General features: G+C 49.7%; 1 protein-coding gene across 5 annotated transcripts in view; it reads left to right on the forward strand.

The window, feature by feature from the left end:
* Nucleotides 1–15312, forward strand: part of LOC113451216 (uncharacterized) — an 89456-nt gene extending 74144 nt beyond the window's left edge. For 2 of the 5 annotated variants that reach the window (XM_087916408.1, XM_087916404.1), the window contains 3 exons: nt 4306–5208; nt 6714–6839; nt 11363–15312. In XM_087916408.1, coding sequence (XP_087772534.1) covers nt 4306–5208; nt 6714–6839; nt 11363–15090 — 4757 coding nt within the window. In that variant the 3' untranslated portion in view covers nt 15091–15312. The remainder of the gene's footprint in view (nt 1–4305; nt 5209–6713; nt 6840–11362) is intronic. The other 3 variants (XM_087916405.1, XM_087916406.1, XM_087916407.1) reach the window with 3 other exon arrangements.
* Nucleotides 15313–16466: the final 1154 nt, after the last annotated feature.

A 16466-nucleotide genomic window follows, 5' to 3' on the forward strand; every position in this document is an offset into this window, starting at 1 on the left:
GGGAAAAAGAATTTCCTCACGTTGAAGAAGTATAGATGGGATTTTCTTTCCATTTCATATATTAAATCATCTTTTCATTCCGATTTCATTTTAAATCATATTTGATCCAATTCCATTTTAAATTGCTTTTATCGACTTTTACCCTATCTATATTTATATCTATCTATCCCAGGGGTCGCCAACCTTTTGGACCGCAGGGACCACCAAACTCATAATTTTAAATCCCAGGGACCACTAAACGGTTCTGTGGGCGTGGCCTAATTTGTGGGTGTGGTTTGATGGTCATGTGAGGGGCTGGGCGTGGCTTGTATGTAACTATTATAAATATTTATATAAATATTGATTTGTTTTATAAAAAAGAGCAACTTTTACCCCAAATCAGGCAAAGCAGGCAGGCAGATTGAGTTGCTCACAGAATCACAGATTCACTCAGAGATCTATCTTTCTGCCATCGGCTGCCTGAGTCTGCACTGAATAATAGAACCTTCAGTCCTAAGGGAGGTTCGGCTGTGCTTAAAAGCAGAGCCGAAGATCTAAAGACTAGCTAGGAAGCAAGAAATCCAACCATTTCCTGCTTCCTAGCTAATCTAAATCTCCCAACACAGCAGAACAGCTGATGGTTGGAAAAAGGAAAAGTAGCAACTTAGCAGGCAAGTTTACTGGGTACGTGAGTGGGCGGGGAGGGTTCCCGCGGGCCATGTGGGCGGGGCAACCTTGTGTTTCTGCACAGCCTGGATTAATTGCTTTGGGGGGTGCTCTGGGGGTGAGATTTTTCTGCGGCCCTCCAAAATTTTCTCACAGCCCACCAGTGGGCTGCGGCCCACCAGTTGTCAACTGCTGATCTATACTATCTCTCTTTGTACTATCTACATTTATACCTATCTACATTTATAGATGTATAGATCTATACCTATCTATCTCTATCTTCAGTATCTCTATCTCTCTCTATCTTTCTTTCAGTATCTATCTATATATCTATACTATATCTTCAGTATCTATATGTATATCTATCTATATATATCTGATACATCTATCTATATATCTATATCTCTGCCTATCTTCAGTATCTCTATATCTATCTCCAGTCTGTCTGTCTGTCTGTCTGTCTGTCTGTCTATCTATCTATCTATCTATCTATCTATCTATCTATACCTACCTACCTACCTATCCCGTTTCCCCCAAAATACGACCTACCCTGAAAGTAAGTCCTAGCTTGATTTTTACACAGGTGCCCAATATAAGTCCTACGGCCCCCAAATAAGCCCTAATTAAGATCCCATCCACTCCAGAGTGGACGGGTAAAAATTAAGCTAAGGTGGAGATTGGGAAGTGGAGCTGCCCAACTCCTTATCTTTGGACAGTTGTAACCAGGCCTCGCACACCCCGACACCTGCCTTGCTGGCTGCTGAAGAAATGGGCCGGCAATGCTGGCAAGGCTTTCCAGAAGGCCTCTGTAGCTGATAACAAAGCTCTGGATCGATCCTATCAGCTGCAGAAGCCTTCAGGAAAACCTTGCTGGCCGCAGAAGAAGGACTTTCAGAAGGAGGCCGTGGGGCGATGCGTGCAAGTGAGGTGAGTCAGTGGATGACGTCCCCCGAAAATAAGGCCTGGTGCCTTTTTTTGGTGGGAAAATATATGTGTATATATGTGTGTGTGTGTGTGTGTGTATGTTTTCTTAAGTTTTCGTGGGTACTTACATGTATGGCATTCAGCTTTGTTCGGGTATTTTCCCACGTCATTATAGTTGTGCTTTTAAAGTTGTAGCTACAACTTTAAAAGGACAACTACCATGACATGGGAAAATACCCAAACAAAGCTGAATGCCATACACACACACACACACACACACACACATACATGCATGTATGGTATTCAGCTTTGTTCGGGTATTTTCCCACGTCATGGTAGTTGTGCTTTCAAAGTTGTAGCAACGTTTCGGCAGAATCTCATGTGCCATCATCAGGCTTCTGTATTGTGTTCATCTGTGAGTCAGACTTTCACAGTTGTTTCAGTTTTAAATTTGGGGCTTGCCTACTGCTGTGCCAGAAAATAGCAGCCATCCTTAGAAACCCCAAAGATAAAATTGACCTGGAAAACCAAGGCATATACGAAGTCCCCTGTGCATCATGCCCTGCCACATACATTGGACAGATCAATAGAAGAACAAGTACCCGCCTGGGTGAACCCAAAAATGCAGTATAAAAGCTGGAATACACTTCCTCACTAGTCCAACACATGAAAGCCACAGGTCATAGCATCGACTTCAATGGCACCAAAACCCTAGCCACTATAGAAAACCCCAGCCACAGAATCATCAGAGAAGCCATAGAGATTGAAAAAAGACCAGAAAGCATGAATAGAAGAGATGATTCCACCAGACTGTCAATTATTTGGAAGCCTGCACTCTCAAACAAAAAAATCTACACCACAAGCCAGGCAAACACCTGGGCACAGACAGATCCCCCCGATACCTCCAGGTCAAACACACCCCAACTAGGCACCCAGATATAACCTAGCTTCCTAACAAATGATAGCCGTCCATTTACTTGGAGCCAAGCTGCACTAAAAGTCTCCAATACAGGAACACAATGTTGCCAGCCAATCAAGACACAAAGAAAAAAGCCACAAAACAGACAGAAGATATTAGAAACACCAATCAAGCAGAACACAGCAAACTCCAAGACCAATAAACACAGACCAAGACTCCCAACTAATCAGGATGAAGAAAAAAACCATTCTGGCACAGCAGTAGGCTAGCCCCAAATTTAAAACTGAAACAACTGTAAAAGCCTGACTCACAGACGAACACAATACAGGAGCCTGATTATGGCAGATGAGATTCTGCCGAAACGTTGCTACAACTTTAAAACACAACTATAATGACGTGGAAAAATACCCAAACAAAGCTGAATACCATACATACATACATACCTACATACATACCTACATATTATATATTATATATATATACATGTATGTATGTATACGTATATGTATATATTTGTTTTCTGAGGTTCTCGTGGGTATTTGTATGTGGATCTTTGGTTATTCGGGTTTTCTCCCGCGTAAAATTGGAAGTTTCTAGGCAACGTTTTGATGAAGTCTCATTCATCATCTTCAGGCTTGTGTCTTCGGCTCTGTGCTTCTTAGAGTAATGTGAGCTTGCAGCTGCTTCTTCCTTTGTATATATGTATATATAAATATATGTATATATGTATATATAAATGAATGAATGACAGGGTCTTATTTTTGGGTAAACACTGTAGTAATAATTTGTTCCTGGAATTTTGCACTTTGATATGGCCCAAGGGCTCATCAATCGATCAATAAATTGAGTTAAAGAATGGCCAAAGGGAGTATAAGCTATTCATTCATTCATTCATTCATTCCATCCCTTCTTCTTCAGAAGGGGAGGGGGAAGGATAGGTTGTGAGGTCCTTGGTGCTCTCTGAGCTTGGCTGATTTTTGCAGACGTTTCATGACCCAACTAGGGAATGTGCTCAGTGCTAGAAAAGAGGGTGGGGGGGCTTGTGTAGAGGAGGAGGAAGAGGAGGAGGAAAGGACTGGGGTGGTCCTTGTTGTTCTCTGAGCTTGGAGGCTTCCTTGCAGACGTTTCATGACCCAACTAGAGAACATCATCAGTGCTAGGAAGGAGTTGGGTGTGTGGAGTAACCTCCTTACCACCGTCCCAACTCCAGTGCATAGTTTCCTAGAACCCCCCCCCCCCTTCCGTAAGGATAGGCTGGTTCGCAAGCCTGCTCAAGATCTGGACAGCCGGTTGTCCGAAATGACACCCAGGTCTCCTGCTTGAGCAGTGGGCGGCCGGGGGTTGGACTAGAGGACCTCCAAGGTCCCTTCCAACTCTGGGATTTGGTTGTCTCTTTGACGATGCACCTTTTCTGGTTGCGAGTCTGGACAGCAGCCACCCGCTATGCCTCGTTCTGAATTTCTGGAGGACCTCCAATGGACGGTATGGAGGACTTTGTGGGTTTTGGTGGGGAGAACATCAGTGACCATGGATGGTCTGGAACAGGGGATGGCTTCCAAAAATTTTTGTCAACCAGTTCTGTGCCCGGTTGCTGGGTGGGCACAGCCATGGTGGGTAGGGCCAGCCAGGGTTTGGATTCGGCTGTTCGCCAAACCAGCCATAAAATTAGTACCGGATCGCTACGGTTTGGCCAAACCGGTGCAAACCGATAGCCTCCCCCCCGCCCCGCCCCCAGTTTGTAAAGTGGAGCCTCCAAGAACTTTGGAGTAGCTTTGTAGTAGAAAAGACAACCCTTTGCTTTCTTCCTTTCTCCAAAGCAGGCTTCCTGGAGACTCCGGGGTCAAAAGAATTAAAACCAGAGGACGAAGATATCATTGTTCTCGCTGCCGACAGTTGTCCCATGTTGGAGAAACCGGAAGCCGGGAGCCAGTTTCTTCCAGCTCCAAAGGACAAAACCCTGAGCCTACATCCAGAAGACCCGATCCACCTTCCCGCCCAAAAAGCAGAAGAAACCCAACCATCACATCCCTTTCACCCTCGAGAAGAAGACAGTCCGTTTCCCGACTTCAAAACAGAAGATCTGGAGGGCTCTTCTACCCAACATGTAGAGAAGATCGATCAAAGCCAGCTGGCTCTCGCCCAGCCGATGCAAGAAGTGACTAGTCAGCTGTCTCCTGTCCAGAAGGATGATAAACCTCCACTTTCTCCTGGATGGAAAGCTGATAAGCCTCCACTTTCTCCTGGATGGAAAGCTGATAAGCCTCCACTTTCTCCTGGATGGAAAGCTGATGGACCTCCGTTTTCTCTTGTCCAAAAGGCTGATGAACCTCCACCTTCTCCTGTCCAGAAGGCTGATGAACCTTCACCTTCTGTCCAGAAGGATGATAAACCTCTACTTTCTCCTGGCCAGAAGGCTGATGAACCTTCACCTTCTCCTGGCCAGAAGGCTGATGGACCCCCGCTTTCTCCTGTCTGGAAAGTTGACACCCCTCCGCTTTCTCCCACCCAACCTTCTGAGAAAGTAGAAGAAACCAAGGTCTCTCTGAGTCCAGAAATGAAGTCCCCTCCTTTGCTCAGTCAACCTGCGGAGGTTCCTCCTGGGCAGGAGGATCTCGATGAGAAGGAGAAGAAGGAGCCTCTCGGCACATCTACAGAACAGCGGAAGGAACCGAGTCGGCCAGACCCAACCCAACCTGGAGAGCATCTTCCAGGTCTTGCAGGTAAAAGAGAACGTTGTGGGGAGAAAAAAAAGGCGGTCAAAGCTCCGTGGCGGTCCGTCATCTTGTCTTCCTCTCTTTTCTAAGTCTGAACCTCTTTTGGGGGGCACGCTTGATAGATTTTGAGTTTGGGGGGGGGGGCATGGGAGAACGTCAACGGGAAGAGCTTCCATGACCTATTTAGGACACCAATCAGAAGAGGATTCAGCACACGACAGTAATCATCCCTGGGCTTCCCGAGTTGTGTCCCAACCCCAGGGGAAGGCTTCAGAAATTTTTAGCAACCGGTTCTTTGTTCCGGTTGCTGGGTGGGTGTGGCCTAGTTGGCCTCCTGCACCCCGGCGGGGTGGGGTGTGGGTGTTTTCACCCTCCCCGGGCTCCGGAGGCTTTCCTCGAGTCTCCAGGAGGGCAAAAACGGCTTCCCTGAGCTCCGGAGGCCGAAAACGGGCCCATTTCCGGCCTTCTGGGGCCTACGGGAGACCCGTTTTTTGCTCGCCCTGAGCCTCCTTACCTGGGATCCAAAACATGCTGTGTGGAGACACCTGAGGGGAGGAGAGGGATGAGCAAGGCCAGCCAGGGGTGGGATTTGCTGGTTAGCTGAACCGGCCATAAAAATAAAATGATAAAATTAGCAACCGGTTTGGGCAAACCGGGGCGAACCGGTGCCAGCCCACTGCCTGGTCCCGATGCCCTGCTGTTCAGCACAAGATCTTCTTGAGTTGTCCACGAAAAATGTCGAAAACCACTGAACTCTTCCTGGTGTTTCTTGATCTTCTCCAGTTGTGTTGGGATTGGACCAGCGCTAAAGAGGTTTTGAGGTCCTCCATAGAAATCCCTGGAAAGGTTTCTTTGAAGCCCAGGAAGTTACTGGAGGTGGTCCTTCCAACACCTTTGGAAAACATCCCTGTAGAAATCCTCAGAAAGGTTTTGTCGGGATTCCGGCAGTTACCCCAATAAAATCACGAGTCTCGAGCCAAACTTCCAAAACTTCCAAAGGATTTATAGGAGTTAACATGCCGGCACTGCCTGGGTGTAGCCGACTCTGAGGCACATCATTCCTTGTCACCCTTCACCCTGGTTTCCCCCCGCCCCACCCCCTGGGTGTATCATAATTCATATTCTCCAATGGGACATCTTCATAGCCCAGAATCATCAATCATGCTCTCCAGTTAGATATTTGTGTGACAGAAACTTTGGTCACCTAGTTACTATCTCTGAAAAACTATTCATGGAATGCACTTTCGATTTCCAAGCTGCCACACTGCTCTTTCAAACCCCTTCCCCCCACCCCCTTTCTGTTGGCAACTCTAAGAAGACCACAGAAGTATTTTATGAGTTGACAGGTTTCTTGGAAGCCCAGAAGTTCTGGAGATGGTTCTTCCAGCGCCTTTGGAGAACATCTCTTTGGGCACGACCGACCCAAATTTCTCCTCGAGACCGCACTGTCTTGGGTCGTTGGAGAAAGTTCTCTGATTTTGTGGTGGTCACCCTGGTTTTTTTTTCTTCAGCAGACCCAGTGGGCTCCGTACTTGGGGAGAAGCTCCACATGGAAACTCCGAGGTCATTTGTCGACGAGTCCACCTTGGCCCAACCCACGGAGCCCTCTGCAGGAAAGCCGCCTCTCGAACCGGAAGGTGAGTCCTTAGGGAGAAACCGGAACTGAGCCTTCTCTCTCTTCTCCGTCCTACAGTTTTCTTCTCTTGTCTTCTGGTCTTCTGCTCCGGAAGGAGGATCTTACGACAACGTCTCCTTCCTTCATTGCTTTCTCCCTGCCCGGGTTAACGTTGTCCACCAAAACTGGATATGTTCTACCTCAGTTGCCCTGATACCTGTGCCCAGGGGTGGGCTTCAGATTTTTTCAGCAACTGGTTCTCTGCTCTGGTTGCTGGGTGGGTGTGGCCATGGTGGGTGTGGCCTAGTTGGCCTCCTGCCCCACGGCCGGTTGGGGCGTTTTCACGCTTCCCCGGACTACCAGCTTCGGGAGGGCAAAAACAGCCTCCGCTGGGCTTAGGAGAACGAAAATGGGCCCATTTCCAGCCTTTGGAAAACCTGTTTTTTGCCCTCCTCGAGCCTCCACATGGGCCCTGCACTTATCTGGCACCCCCAATGGGTCACATAGATACTCCAGGTAGGGGCAAGGCGAGGTGGACGGGCCCAGCCAGGGGTGGGATTTGCCAGTTGGCCGTAGCGGGCATTAAAAATGATAAAATTAGCTACCGGTTCGCTCGAACCAGGGTGAATCGGTCGTAGCCCAGCCCTGCCTGTCTCTCACCCAATGGCAAATCCCTTCTTTGGATCTACCGATCTCTCGGGGGAAGGGAGGTTCCCATTAGCCTACTTTCAGAAACCTGACACTCAAGATCGACCCTTCACGAAGTTGGCCTGCGCTCGTGTGAAAGGGGACTTTCTGTGAGTTCTCCATCGTTCCCATTAAATATCTCTTCTGAACTCTGGGGTACACGGGGAGATTTAGATGTTCGGATGATCATCTACGGCTGAGTTGGGTGGAAGTCCAGAAAAACGACTTTCTTCTCTTAAGTCGAGACTTCCACCTTGCGGGAGGAGTCGTACAATCTTAGGGCTGGAAGGGATTTCAGAACAGGGGTGGGATTCTACCGTCCGGTTTAGCCCAATTCGGACGCACCGGTAATTGCGCCAATGACTTGGCCCTGCCCTTAGTTGCTCACCGCACCCTCACCCAACCGATTTGTTACACCGGTTTAATCCCACCCCTGCCTCGGAGGTCTCCAAGTCCAACCGCTTGTCTGAGGCGGGAGGCTTGGACCATCTTGGACAAACGTTTGTCCAGTCTACTCCTGAGTGTTAGTGTTATTTCTTCTCCTAGTTGCGTCTCAGACATCTTAGCTTGCCAGTATACTCATCTTCTGCAGTGGAAGCTTTTCAAGACTTAGATCCTCGTCAAAGAGATCTGGAAAACCTTTTTAGCAAAGTGAAGATGTGCAGCCCTTCCTCAAACCTCCCACCGCTGGGTGGTAATGCGCACCATCCCCGAGGTGACAGGAGACATGGCGTAGCAGCCACCGAAAGCTAAAAAGTTCGGTTATCGAAGCTTAAGAACATCTATTTATTCTGTTCGATCAGTTTATCTGTGTCCTCACCACTTTCAATAGAGGTCAAGATTCTGGCAGTTACCCCAATTAAATCCTGAGTCTCGAGCCAAACTTCCAAAACTTCAAAAGGATTTATGGGAGTTAACATGTCCGGCATTGCCTGGGTGTAGCCGACTCTGAGACACCTAATTCATTGTCACCCTTGACCCTGGTTTCCCCCAGGTGTCATCACAATTCCTATTCTCCAATGAGACACTTCCATAGCCCAGAGTCATCAATCACGTTGCTCCAGTTAGAATTGTGCACGGCGGAAACTTCAGTCACCTAGAGTTACTATCTCTGAAAAACTATTCATGGAATGCACTTTCTATTTCCAAGCTGCCACACTGCTCTTTCAAACCCCTTCCCCCCTCCCTTTCTGTTGGCAATTCTAAGAAGAGCATAGAAATACTTTATGGGTTGACAGCAGGGGTGTCACTCAATTTCATTGAGGGTCGCATCAGGGCTCTGGTTGACCTTGGGGAGTGGGCACGGGGTGTGTGTGGCCGGGTGGGTAGGCATAGCCAGCTTGACCCCACTCTCCAAAGTCCTGGCGTGTTTCCTCTCTGCATTGGGTAGAGCAGGCTGAAGCGATGCAGACCGGCTCCTTACATTTTCCAGGGTGGCCCTGTGGAGCAGATCCCACCCCATCTTGTGTTTGGCGCTCCTGCTAAAGAGGTGACAATGGAGCGCGTCCTGTTGGATTACTGTCCGGTTTGGAAGCGTTACAGCTTCGAACAGAACGGCTGCAGAGAGAGTGGCGAGGACGGTGGAGCTTGGAAGCGTTACGGCCGCCGACAGGAAGGCTATAGAGCCGGGGTGTCAAACTCGAAGGCCCTGGAAACGTTGAAGGACCAGCCTGCAGCGCCTCTGCCGGTGAAAACGGGGCTTGGGGAGGCCGCCCACAGTCTGCCCAGGCTCCGTTTCCACTTGGGGAGGGCTGCAGGGGGCTGTCACAAGCTGAAAACGGAGCCTTTGATGAATGACATCAAGCTGGTCACATACACCCTGCCCCTCCCCCTCTTCCCCCGGGCAGGTCGAACTCAACCCTGATGCAGCCTTCAATGAAATTGAGCTTGACACCCCCGCTGGAGAGAGAGAGAGAGAAAGAGAGAGCGGTGAGGACAGCGTGACAGCTTCGGATAGGAAGGCTGAATAGAGAGCCGGGGGGGGGGGCACGGGGGGACACAGTGGTTGGGAAGCATTGAGTGGTGCGGTGGCCAAGAAGTGGAGCTGTGGCCTCACAATCCGGAGGCTGTGAGTTCGATCCTAGGTAGAAGCGGATATTTCTGTCTCTGGGCATGTTGGGAATAGGACAGGACAGGACAGGACAGGACAGGACAGAAAATAAAAGAAAAGAAAAGAAAAGAAAAGAAGGAATGGAATGGGGTGGAATAGAATAGAATAGAATAGAATAGAATAGAATAGAATAGAATATATGGAATGGAGTGGAATGGAGTAGAGTAGAGTAGAGTAGAGTAGAGTAGAGTAGAGTAGAGTATAACTTCATTACAGTCTTAGACCAGCAATAGACATCACTATTTACAATATGTATATAAAAAAGTACCGACACATTATAATACATTAACAGTGGATAAAAACATCCCTGTTAGGGCATGTTGAGAATATATCTGCTGAATATAACTGTGCATTGGTGACAGGAAGGGCATCCGTCCAGTAAGCACTCCACTCCATTCAGTTGCCCAGGCTCCACCCCAGCAAGGGATTACGGGGTTGTTAAAAGGAGTTGATGAGCAGACAGGAAGTCTGAACAGAGAGTGGTGAGGACAGTGGAAAAGTAGCTGGTAGTTCACTTCCTTCTGCCCAAAACACAGCATACAAGTGATCCTTGAGGAGGATCGTCTGGGACACTACCGGTCCTCTCCATGACCAATTTTCCTGGTTACCTTCTGGGAGGAAGCTCTGTGGTATCCAAAGCCAAACAGCCAGATTCATTTCCAGTTTTTTTCCGTATAGCATCAACCTGGCGAACTTTGAGGTTTCCTCTTTCGGCTACGTATTCAAAATGGACAGCGATTAAGATATATATAAAATCGGCGTGTTTATAGCAAGTGCATATGTAGGTTATTTTTAGTATTAATCTTTTTGATTTGTCAATCGCTTACAAGATAATAGGTATAAGTATACACATAGTTATGAATACATGAAATGGGTACATATAAGAAAAATAAAAGAAAATATGGACAGGGACAGTAGGCACGGTTGGTGCGCTTATGCAGGCCCCCTACAGACCTCTTAGGAAAGGGGGTGAGGTCCATAGTAGACAGTCTAAGGTTAAAGTTTTGGGGGTTTGGGGAAGAAACCACAGAGTCAGGTAGAGGATTCCAGACATTGACCCCTCTGTTATTGCAGAAGTCGTATTTCCTGCAATCAAGTTTGGTGCGGTTAACCTTGAGCTATGTACGTGTATGTACGTAATATAATATTATATTATTATATAATAATAATAATATGTATGTACATATTGAGTTATGTGCATGTATGGTTAGATACATACATTTTTTGGAAAGCAGGCAATAGAATTTCATGTGAGCCAATGTACTCACCGGGGGGGAGGGGGGGGGGAAATGACAATAAAAGTTATTTTATTTATTGAGGTAGATGTGATGGTACGATGGCTCTCGCCTCACAATCCGGAGGCGGTGAATTCGATCCTAGGTAGAAGTGGATATTTCTTTCTCTCTGGGCACAATGAGACTATATCTGCCGAACAAAACCCCGCCCTGGTGACAGGGAGGGCATCCGGCCATTCAGACACTCTGCTAAGGTCCACTCGGTTACCCAGACGCCACCCTCACAAGGGATTATGGGCTCGTTCGATGAAGAGGACGAGGATTTGAGGGAGATGTGGTAGCTCTTCAGCAAATCTGATCCTTGACGGGCATCTAGGCTGGGATCAGCAAAGCTTAAGCCCCCCCGCCCAGCCCCCCCCCCAAAAAACCTCCCCCAATCCAGTCTAAGTATTGGGAGCGTGGTTCTTGATTCGTGGTGGGTTCTGATCCTTCAGTGACCTTCCTGTATTCCAGGTGGACCTCCCGCCCAAATAACACCCGCTGCCAAACCCAGTGACCACCGCAGGTTTGGCAGAGCGAAACCTGTCCAGGTGACTCTGGCAGATGTTCCGCAAGATCAACTGGCAGGTTCTCCCACCTTGACGACTCGCAGCCCAAGAAGTGGAGACTCCTTTTTCGTGGCCGACTTCGGCTCCGTCGGTGGAATTTCTCCCCGTCCCAGGAGATCCCCGAGGAAGGGAGCCGGCCAGGCTTTCGACGCTCCAGAAGGTCGGAGGGAGCTATTGCAGGAAGGATGGGACCCTCTTGACGCATCGGCTGCCTTGAAGAAGAAGAAGAAGAAGGCAAAGCAGAAGAAAGGGCAGCAGCCACGTGGCGTGGAAACGTGGGAGGACAACACGAAGAAGTTAAGGAGCCCTCCGGCTGCTGGAGAGCCTCCAAACGTTCTCCAGGGAAGCCCTCAAGCAGCCCTGTGGGCCTCCACCGAAGTTCTCGGGAAAGGAGGACAACAACCGGACAGCCATCAGCTTCCACCGCTTCCTCCAGCAAAGATGGAAGAACCTTCCGAATTTGCATCGGACCCCAACCCCCCGGGAGAATTGAGCCGAGTCAAACTGGCCGTGGACGATGGCTTGGCATGGCAGCCCCTGAGTCCCCCAGGAGAACTTTCTGAGGCGCTTCCAAAGCACCACACGGAGCAGAAGAAAAAGAAGGAGGCGAGTCCAACTTCTCCTCCAGGTCCTGGAGAACTGAGTCCCATTGAGAAAAGGGTACAGTCGGGGTCTCCGACTCTGAAGAACTCCAACGTCGATGCCTCAACTTTGGAGACCAACTCTGCTGGGGTGGGGCAGAAGGTTGAGGTCCAGACCGTAGACCCTGGGGTTGCCCATGAGAAGGTTGCTCCAGACTTTCCAAGTCTTGAAAGGAAAGGAGAGTCGGTGGAGGCACCTAAAGATCTTGAGAAGATCTTCAAGAAGGACAGTGAGGTCAAAGAAGTTGTGACTCTTTCAGCCGAACCAACCCAAGAAGTGACTTGTTCTCTTCCTCAAGACAGAGAAGAAAGCACAGGTATCTCAGGGACCCTCAAAGAAAGACCACGGAGCAGAAGATCTGATTTTCATTCTGCCAAAACTCCATTCGTGGTGGAAACCAAGTCCGATCCAGCCCAACCCTTGTTTGCTGCTGATACTCTTGGTGGTGGCCCACTGTTCTTCACCAGCCCAACAGAAGACCTCCTCGATGTCCGCCCTCCAGAACATCCAACCAGTCTCAGGTTGAGACACGACCAACCCAAGAAGAGGGGCAGTGATGGGAAAAGCAGGAAAGGAAAGCATCTCCCAGAGTTGGAAGAGAAGGTTGGCTTGAGCCAAGCTTCAACGGCGGAAGACATTGAGGGCCTGGGCGAAATCGGTTGGACAACCAGGACCCCGGAAGAAACTTTTTCCACCTCTCCAGGAGTGAGAGAGAAGCCGAAGAAGAGATCTAGCGTGGGGAAGAGCAGAAGAGCTGAGGACAGGAGCTCCTTCAGACAACCATTTGTCTCTACCACAGAAGTTCATGAGATGTTTGACCAAACCCAACAGAGACCAGATGAACCGAAAGAAGGGATGAATGTCTTAGCTACAAGCCAACAGTTGGACAGCACTACAGACGGTGTGAAGCAATCAAGTCCACCGTCTGTCACCTTGAGTGAAAACCTCGGAGGTTCTCCAACTGGACCTGGTCAAAGGGTTGACCTTCCTCCATCAGCATATCCCTTTATCTTGGAGGTCCCTGGAAAGCAGACAGAAGGCCAGCTTCTCCTAGAGTCGACGGTCCAAGGCCAGGAAACAGGCGGGCCAAATCAAAACAAGGGACCCCCCTTGGCAAGCTCCCCTGGAGGAGACCCCGCCTTCGTGTGGGCCACCAACAAACCCAAGAAGAGAAGCAGCGATGGGAAAAGCAAGACATCTCACAAAGGTCCCTCCAGGGAACCCCCACTGGGCCTGGAGAAGACGTTGGATGGGACGGTGTCTTCAAAGAACAATGATTTGGTTAACAAAGGTTCTCCTGAGAAGAAGAGCCAAGGGCTAGAACTTCCTGGCACCCTCCAACTCCCTGCTGAAAAACCGCCAGGAACGACGGGAGGAAAAGAGGAGAAGAAGGTTGACTCTGGGCAGCTGTCCACCTTGAAGGAGAAAGTCAGCACTCCTAAGACAGAAGAACTCCATAAAATCAAAGAAACGCCATCTAAGGAGCAGGAAGCCAGCCGAGATCAAGTTGGAGAAGGTCCGCCCAAGCCACATTCTGTCCTCCCTCAAGTCCTGGAAGAAGTGAAGAAACAGGAGACCAATGGTCAAAGTTTTCAAGTTCCTAAAGTCTTGGAGATGAAGGCAGAACCTTCTGGTGAAGACCACCAAGGAGTTAAGATGGAGGAGGTCCCCGCCTTTGATGGCACCAGGAAGGAGCGATCGGAACATCTCAAGCATCCAGAACCTCCAGGCCAGGTTCCTGATAAGCTCTTCGTTGATGGCACTTTTGGAGGACAAGAGAAAGGAAAGAGTAGACAAGATGTGCGTACTTTGGAACCATCGGTCCATTTGCTGGGCAAGTTGGATACCGGAACAGTCATAGAAGAAGGTGAGAGAAAGATGAAGACCAAAAAAGATGGGGACCCTGATCTTCCAGATCTTCAACCCCCACTTGTGAAACCTGAAAAGAAGAAGAGTGGCGAGAAGAAAAGCAAGATTATCCCTCAGGAACCTGTGGTTGCCCAACGAACTAAGGAAGAGGTCAGCCATGAAGAAGAACCTCAGAGGCTTGGTGGATTGAGCTTCACCATAGGAGAAGCAGAGGTCGTCGATGAAAACAGGAACATCAAAAGCTTCCCTCCTGGCCGTCCGCTGCATTGGGAAGAGGACCTCACAAATGTCTTTGACCCAGCTGGACCTCTTGAGGAATCCACGTCCAAAACTCGAGGTCCCACCTGCCCGTTTTTAGAAGCTCACTTCCCCAAGTTGGCTGGCGAGCCAAGCCAGGAGCCATTTTTTCTTCCCGAATTCCTACAATCTGCAAAGCCAGGGGATCAGAAGATCCTGGAGGAGCTCCAGGAGAACTTGGCCAAACTTGACGGTCAAGAGGCAGAAGCTTCCCTGGTCGTGAAAGCTGGGGATGACATCCGGGAAAAGAGGAAGAAGAACAAGCGGACCCCGGCAGACCGCCTCTTCAAAACGGAGAAGCAAAGCGGAGGAACGTACCTTGGAGACAAAAGCTATGGACTTGGTTCACCAGAAATGGTGGTGGAGAAGCTAGAGACGGCTCCTGGGCTGGTGGCTGAAGGAAGAGGTTGGGTTGGAGAAGGCAGTGACCTCCCTATGGAAACCCAAACTCTGAAGGAATCCAAGGAGGAAGTGTCAACTCCTCAGACCGTAATGACTGTCTTCCACGGTGGTGGAACTTCTGAGCCAGGAGTGTTAGCAGAAGATAGACGAGAAGATGAAGCAAGGCCTTCTGAGCATCCGGACCGTTTAGGAAGTCAGACAAGGACAGATAAGGTCCTGGAGGACGTCCTTCTGGAGGAAGTGGGAGGAAGTGGGCTCGCTTCCGATCATCTGGTGTCGGACGACAAGAACCTGGCCAAGGGAGGTCCTCTCCTCCAACCAGCCAGCAAGGGAGGACGGACAACTTGGGAAAGCCCAAGATGCGCCGAACTTGAGATCGGCAGCCCAAGAACCACAAGCGTCAACTTCTCCGGCTGCCACTGATCACGATGGCCACAGGCCCACAGGCGAGACCCAGAAAGCAAGCCGGGCCAAAGCTCCACCACCAATGAAAGGCTACATGAGACCCACCAAGTCAAGAGGACTTCCTCTTCCTCCTCCATCTGTCCCTTCCCCAAAGGATGGAGCTCCGGACCTAGGCAGAAGAAGACCTCCCCGACCTGATGGCCTCCACAGGCGAGACAAAGGTGTGTGTGTGTGTGTGTGTGCTTGCGGTTATGGCCTTCCCAGCCTTCTCCATCCAGCTTGGCATTGTCTGAGAACATGCTCCCATGTTTGCTCGCGTCGGCACGAGCACCTAACCTGGTTGGCATGAACCGCGTCATGGGGACTGTCTTTGGCGAGAAACCCAGCTTGCTTGGCGTCACCATGCTAACCAGTTCTGGAACTGACCTCGGTCCGCCGAGACCCACTCAAGCTTCTTCTGTCTGTGTGTGCTTCGGAGCCTTGTGTTGTGTGTGTGTCTGTTTTGTGGTCACTAACGCTCCTCGAGGGAAAGAACCTGTGGAGTTGGAAGGCTCTGGTGGGGCTGTAGACCACAACTATTTAGCTATGGAACCTCTTGAGAACCTTCTGACGCTGTAGGCCACTTTCCCACTCAGTTGAAATCTTGGCGGTCCAACACCCTCGAGCAAAATTTGGTTCCACCGTTGACTGTTAGCCACATAACTTTGAATCTATCCTGATTCCCCAAAAGTAAGACCTACCCTGCTCTGGAATATGGAGCGAGTCTCCATACCCCGCCATCACCCTTAAGCTTCTTAGGCCAGGCGAGGAAGGACAGGGAGGGGAGGGGCCAGTGGTGGGATCAGTCAACAAGGAGCCGCAGCAGAAGGCCAAAAGTGCAGCATGTGGCTCTGGAGCCGCATGGGGCTCCAGAGCTGCAGGCTGCCGACCCCTGGGGTAGACCATTCAACCGCCCCCTCTCCCCTTTAACAATGAGCTTTGCATGGAAGAAACTTGCGGGAACCCTGTCACATCTTTGACATAGGTTGCAGCTCCCCAAAGTTGTTGTCTTTTGTGAGGGGGGCAATTGTGTTTTCTGCATGAAATTTGCTCCTTGGAGTTGTGAGTCTGTGTGAGTTTTTGTGTGCATGGGGAAGGAAGATGTCAAAAGTAAAAGAAAAGCCACCGCAACAAACGACGTGGAATGCAAAGGGGTTCAAAAACGCACCGTCCTTGTTTCCTTGCACGCTGTCCTACAGGCAGTCCTCGGCTTATGACCACAATCTCTGCCACTAAGCGAGATATCCGTGAGCCCCATTGGATGACCTCTCTCTTGCCCCCATTGTTAAGGGAATCCCTGTGGTCCTTCACCAAGTCACCATGATCATGAAGCGAATCCGGCTCACCCCCGACCG

This window comes from Pseudonaja textilis, chromosome Z (genome assembly GCF_049901715.1).
Source record: "Pseudonaja textilis isolate UNSWEBS1 chromosome Z, rPseTex1.2, whole genome shotgun sequence".
NCBI lineage: Eukaryota > Metazoa > Chordata > Lepidosauria > Squamata > Elapidae > Pseudonaja > Pseudonaja textilis.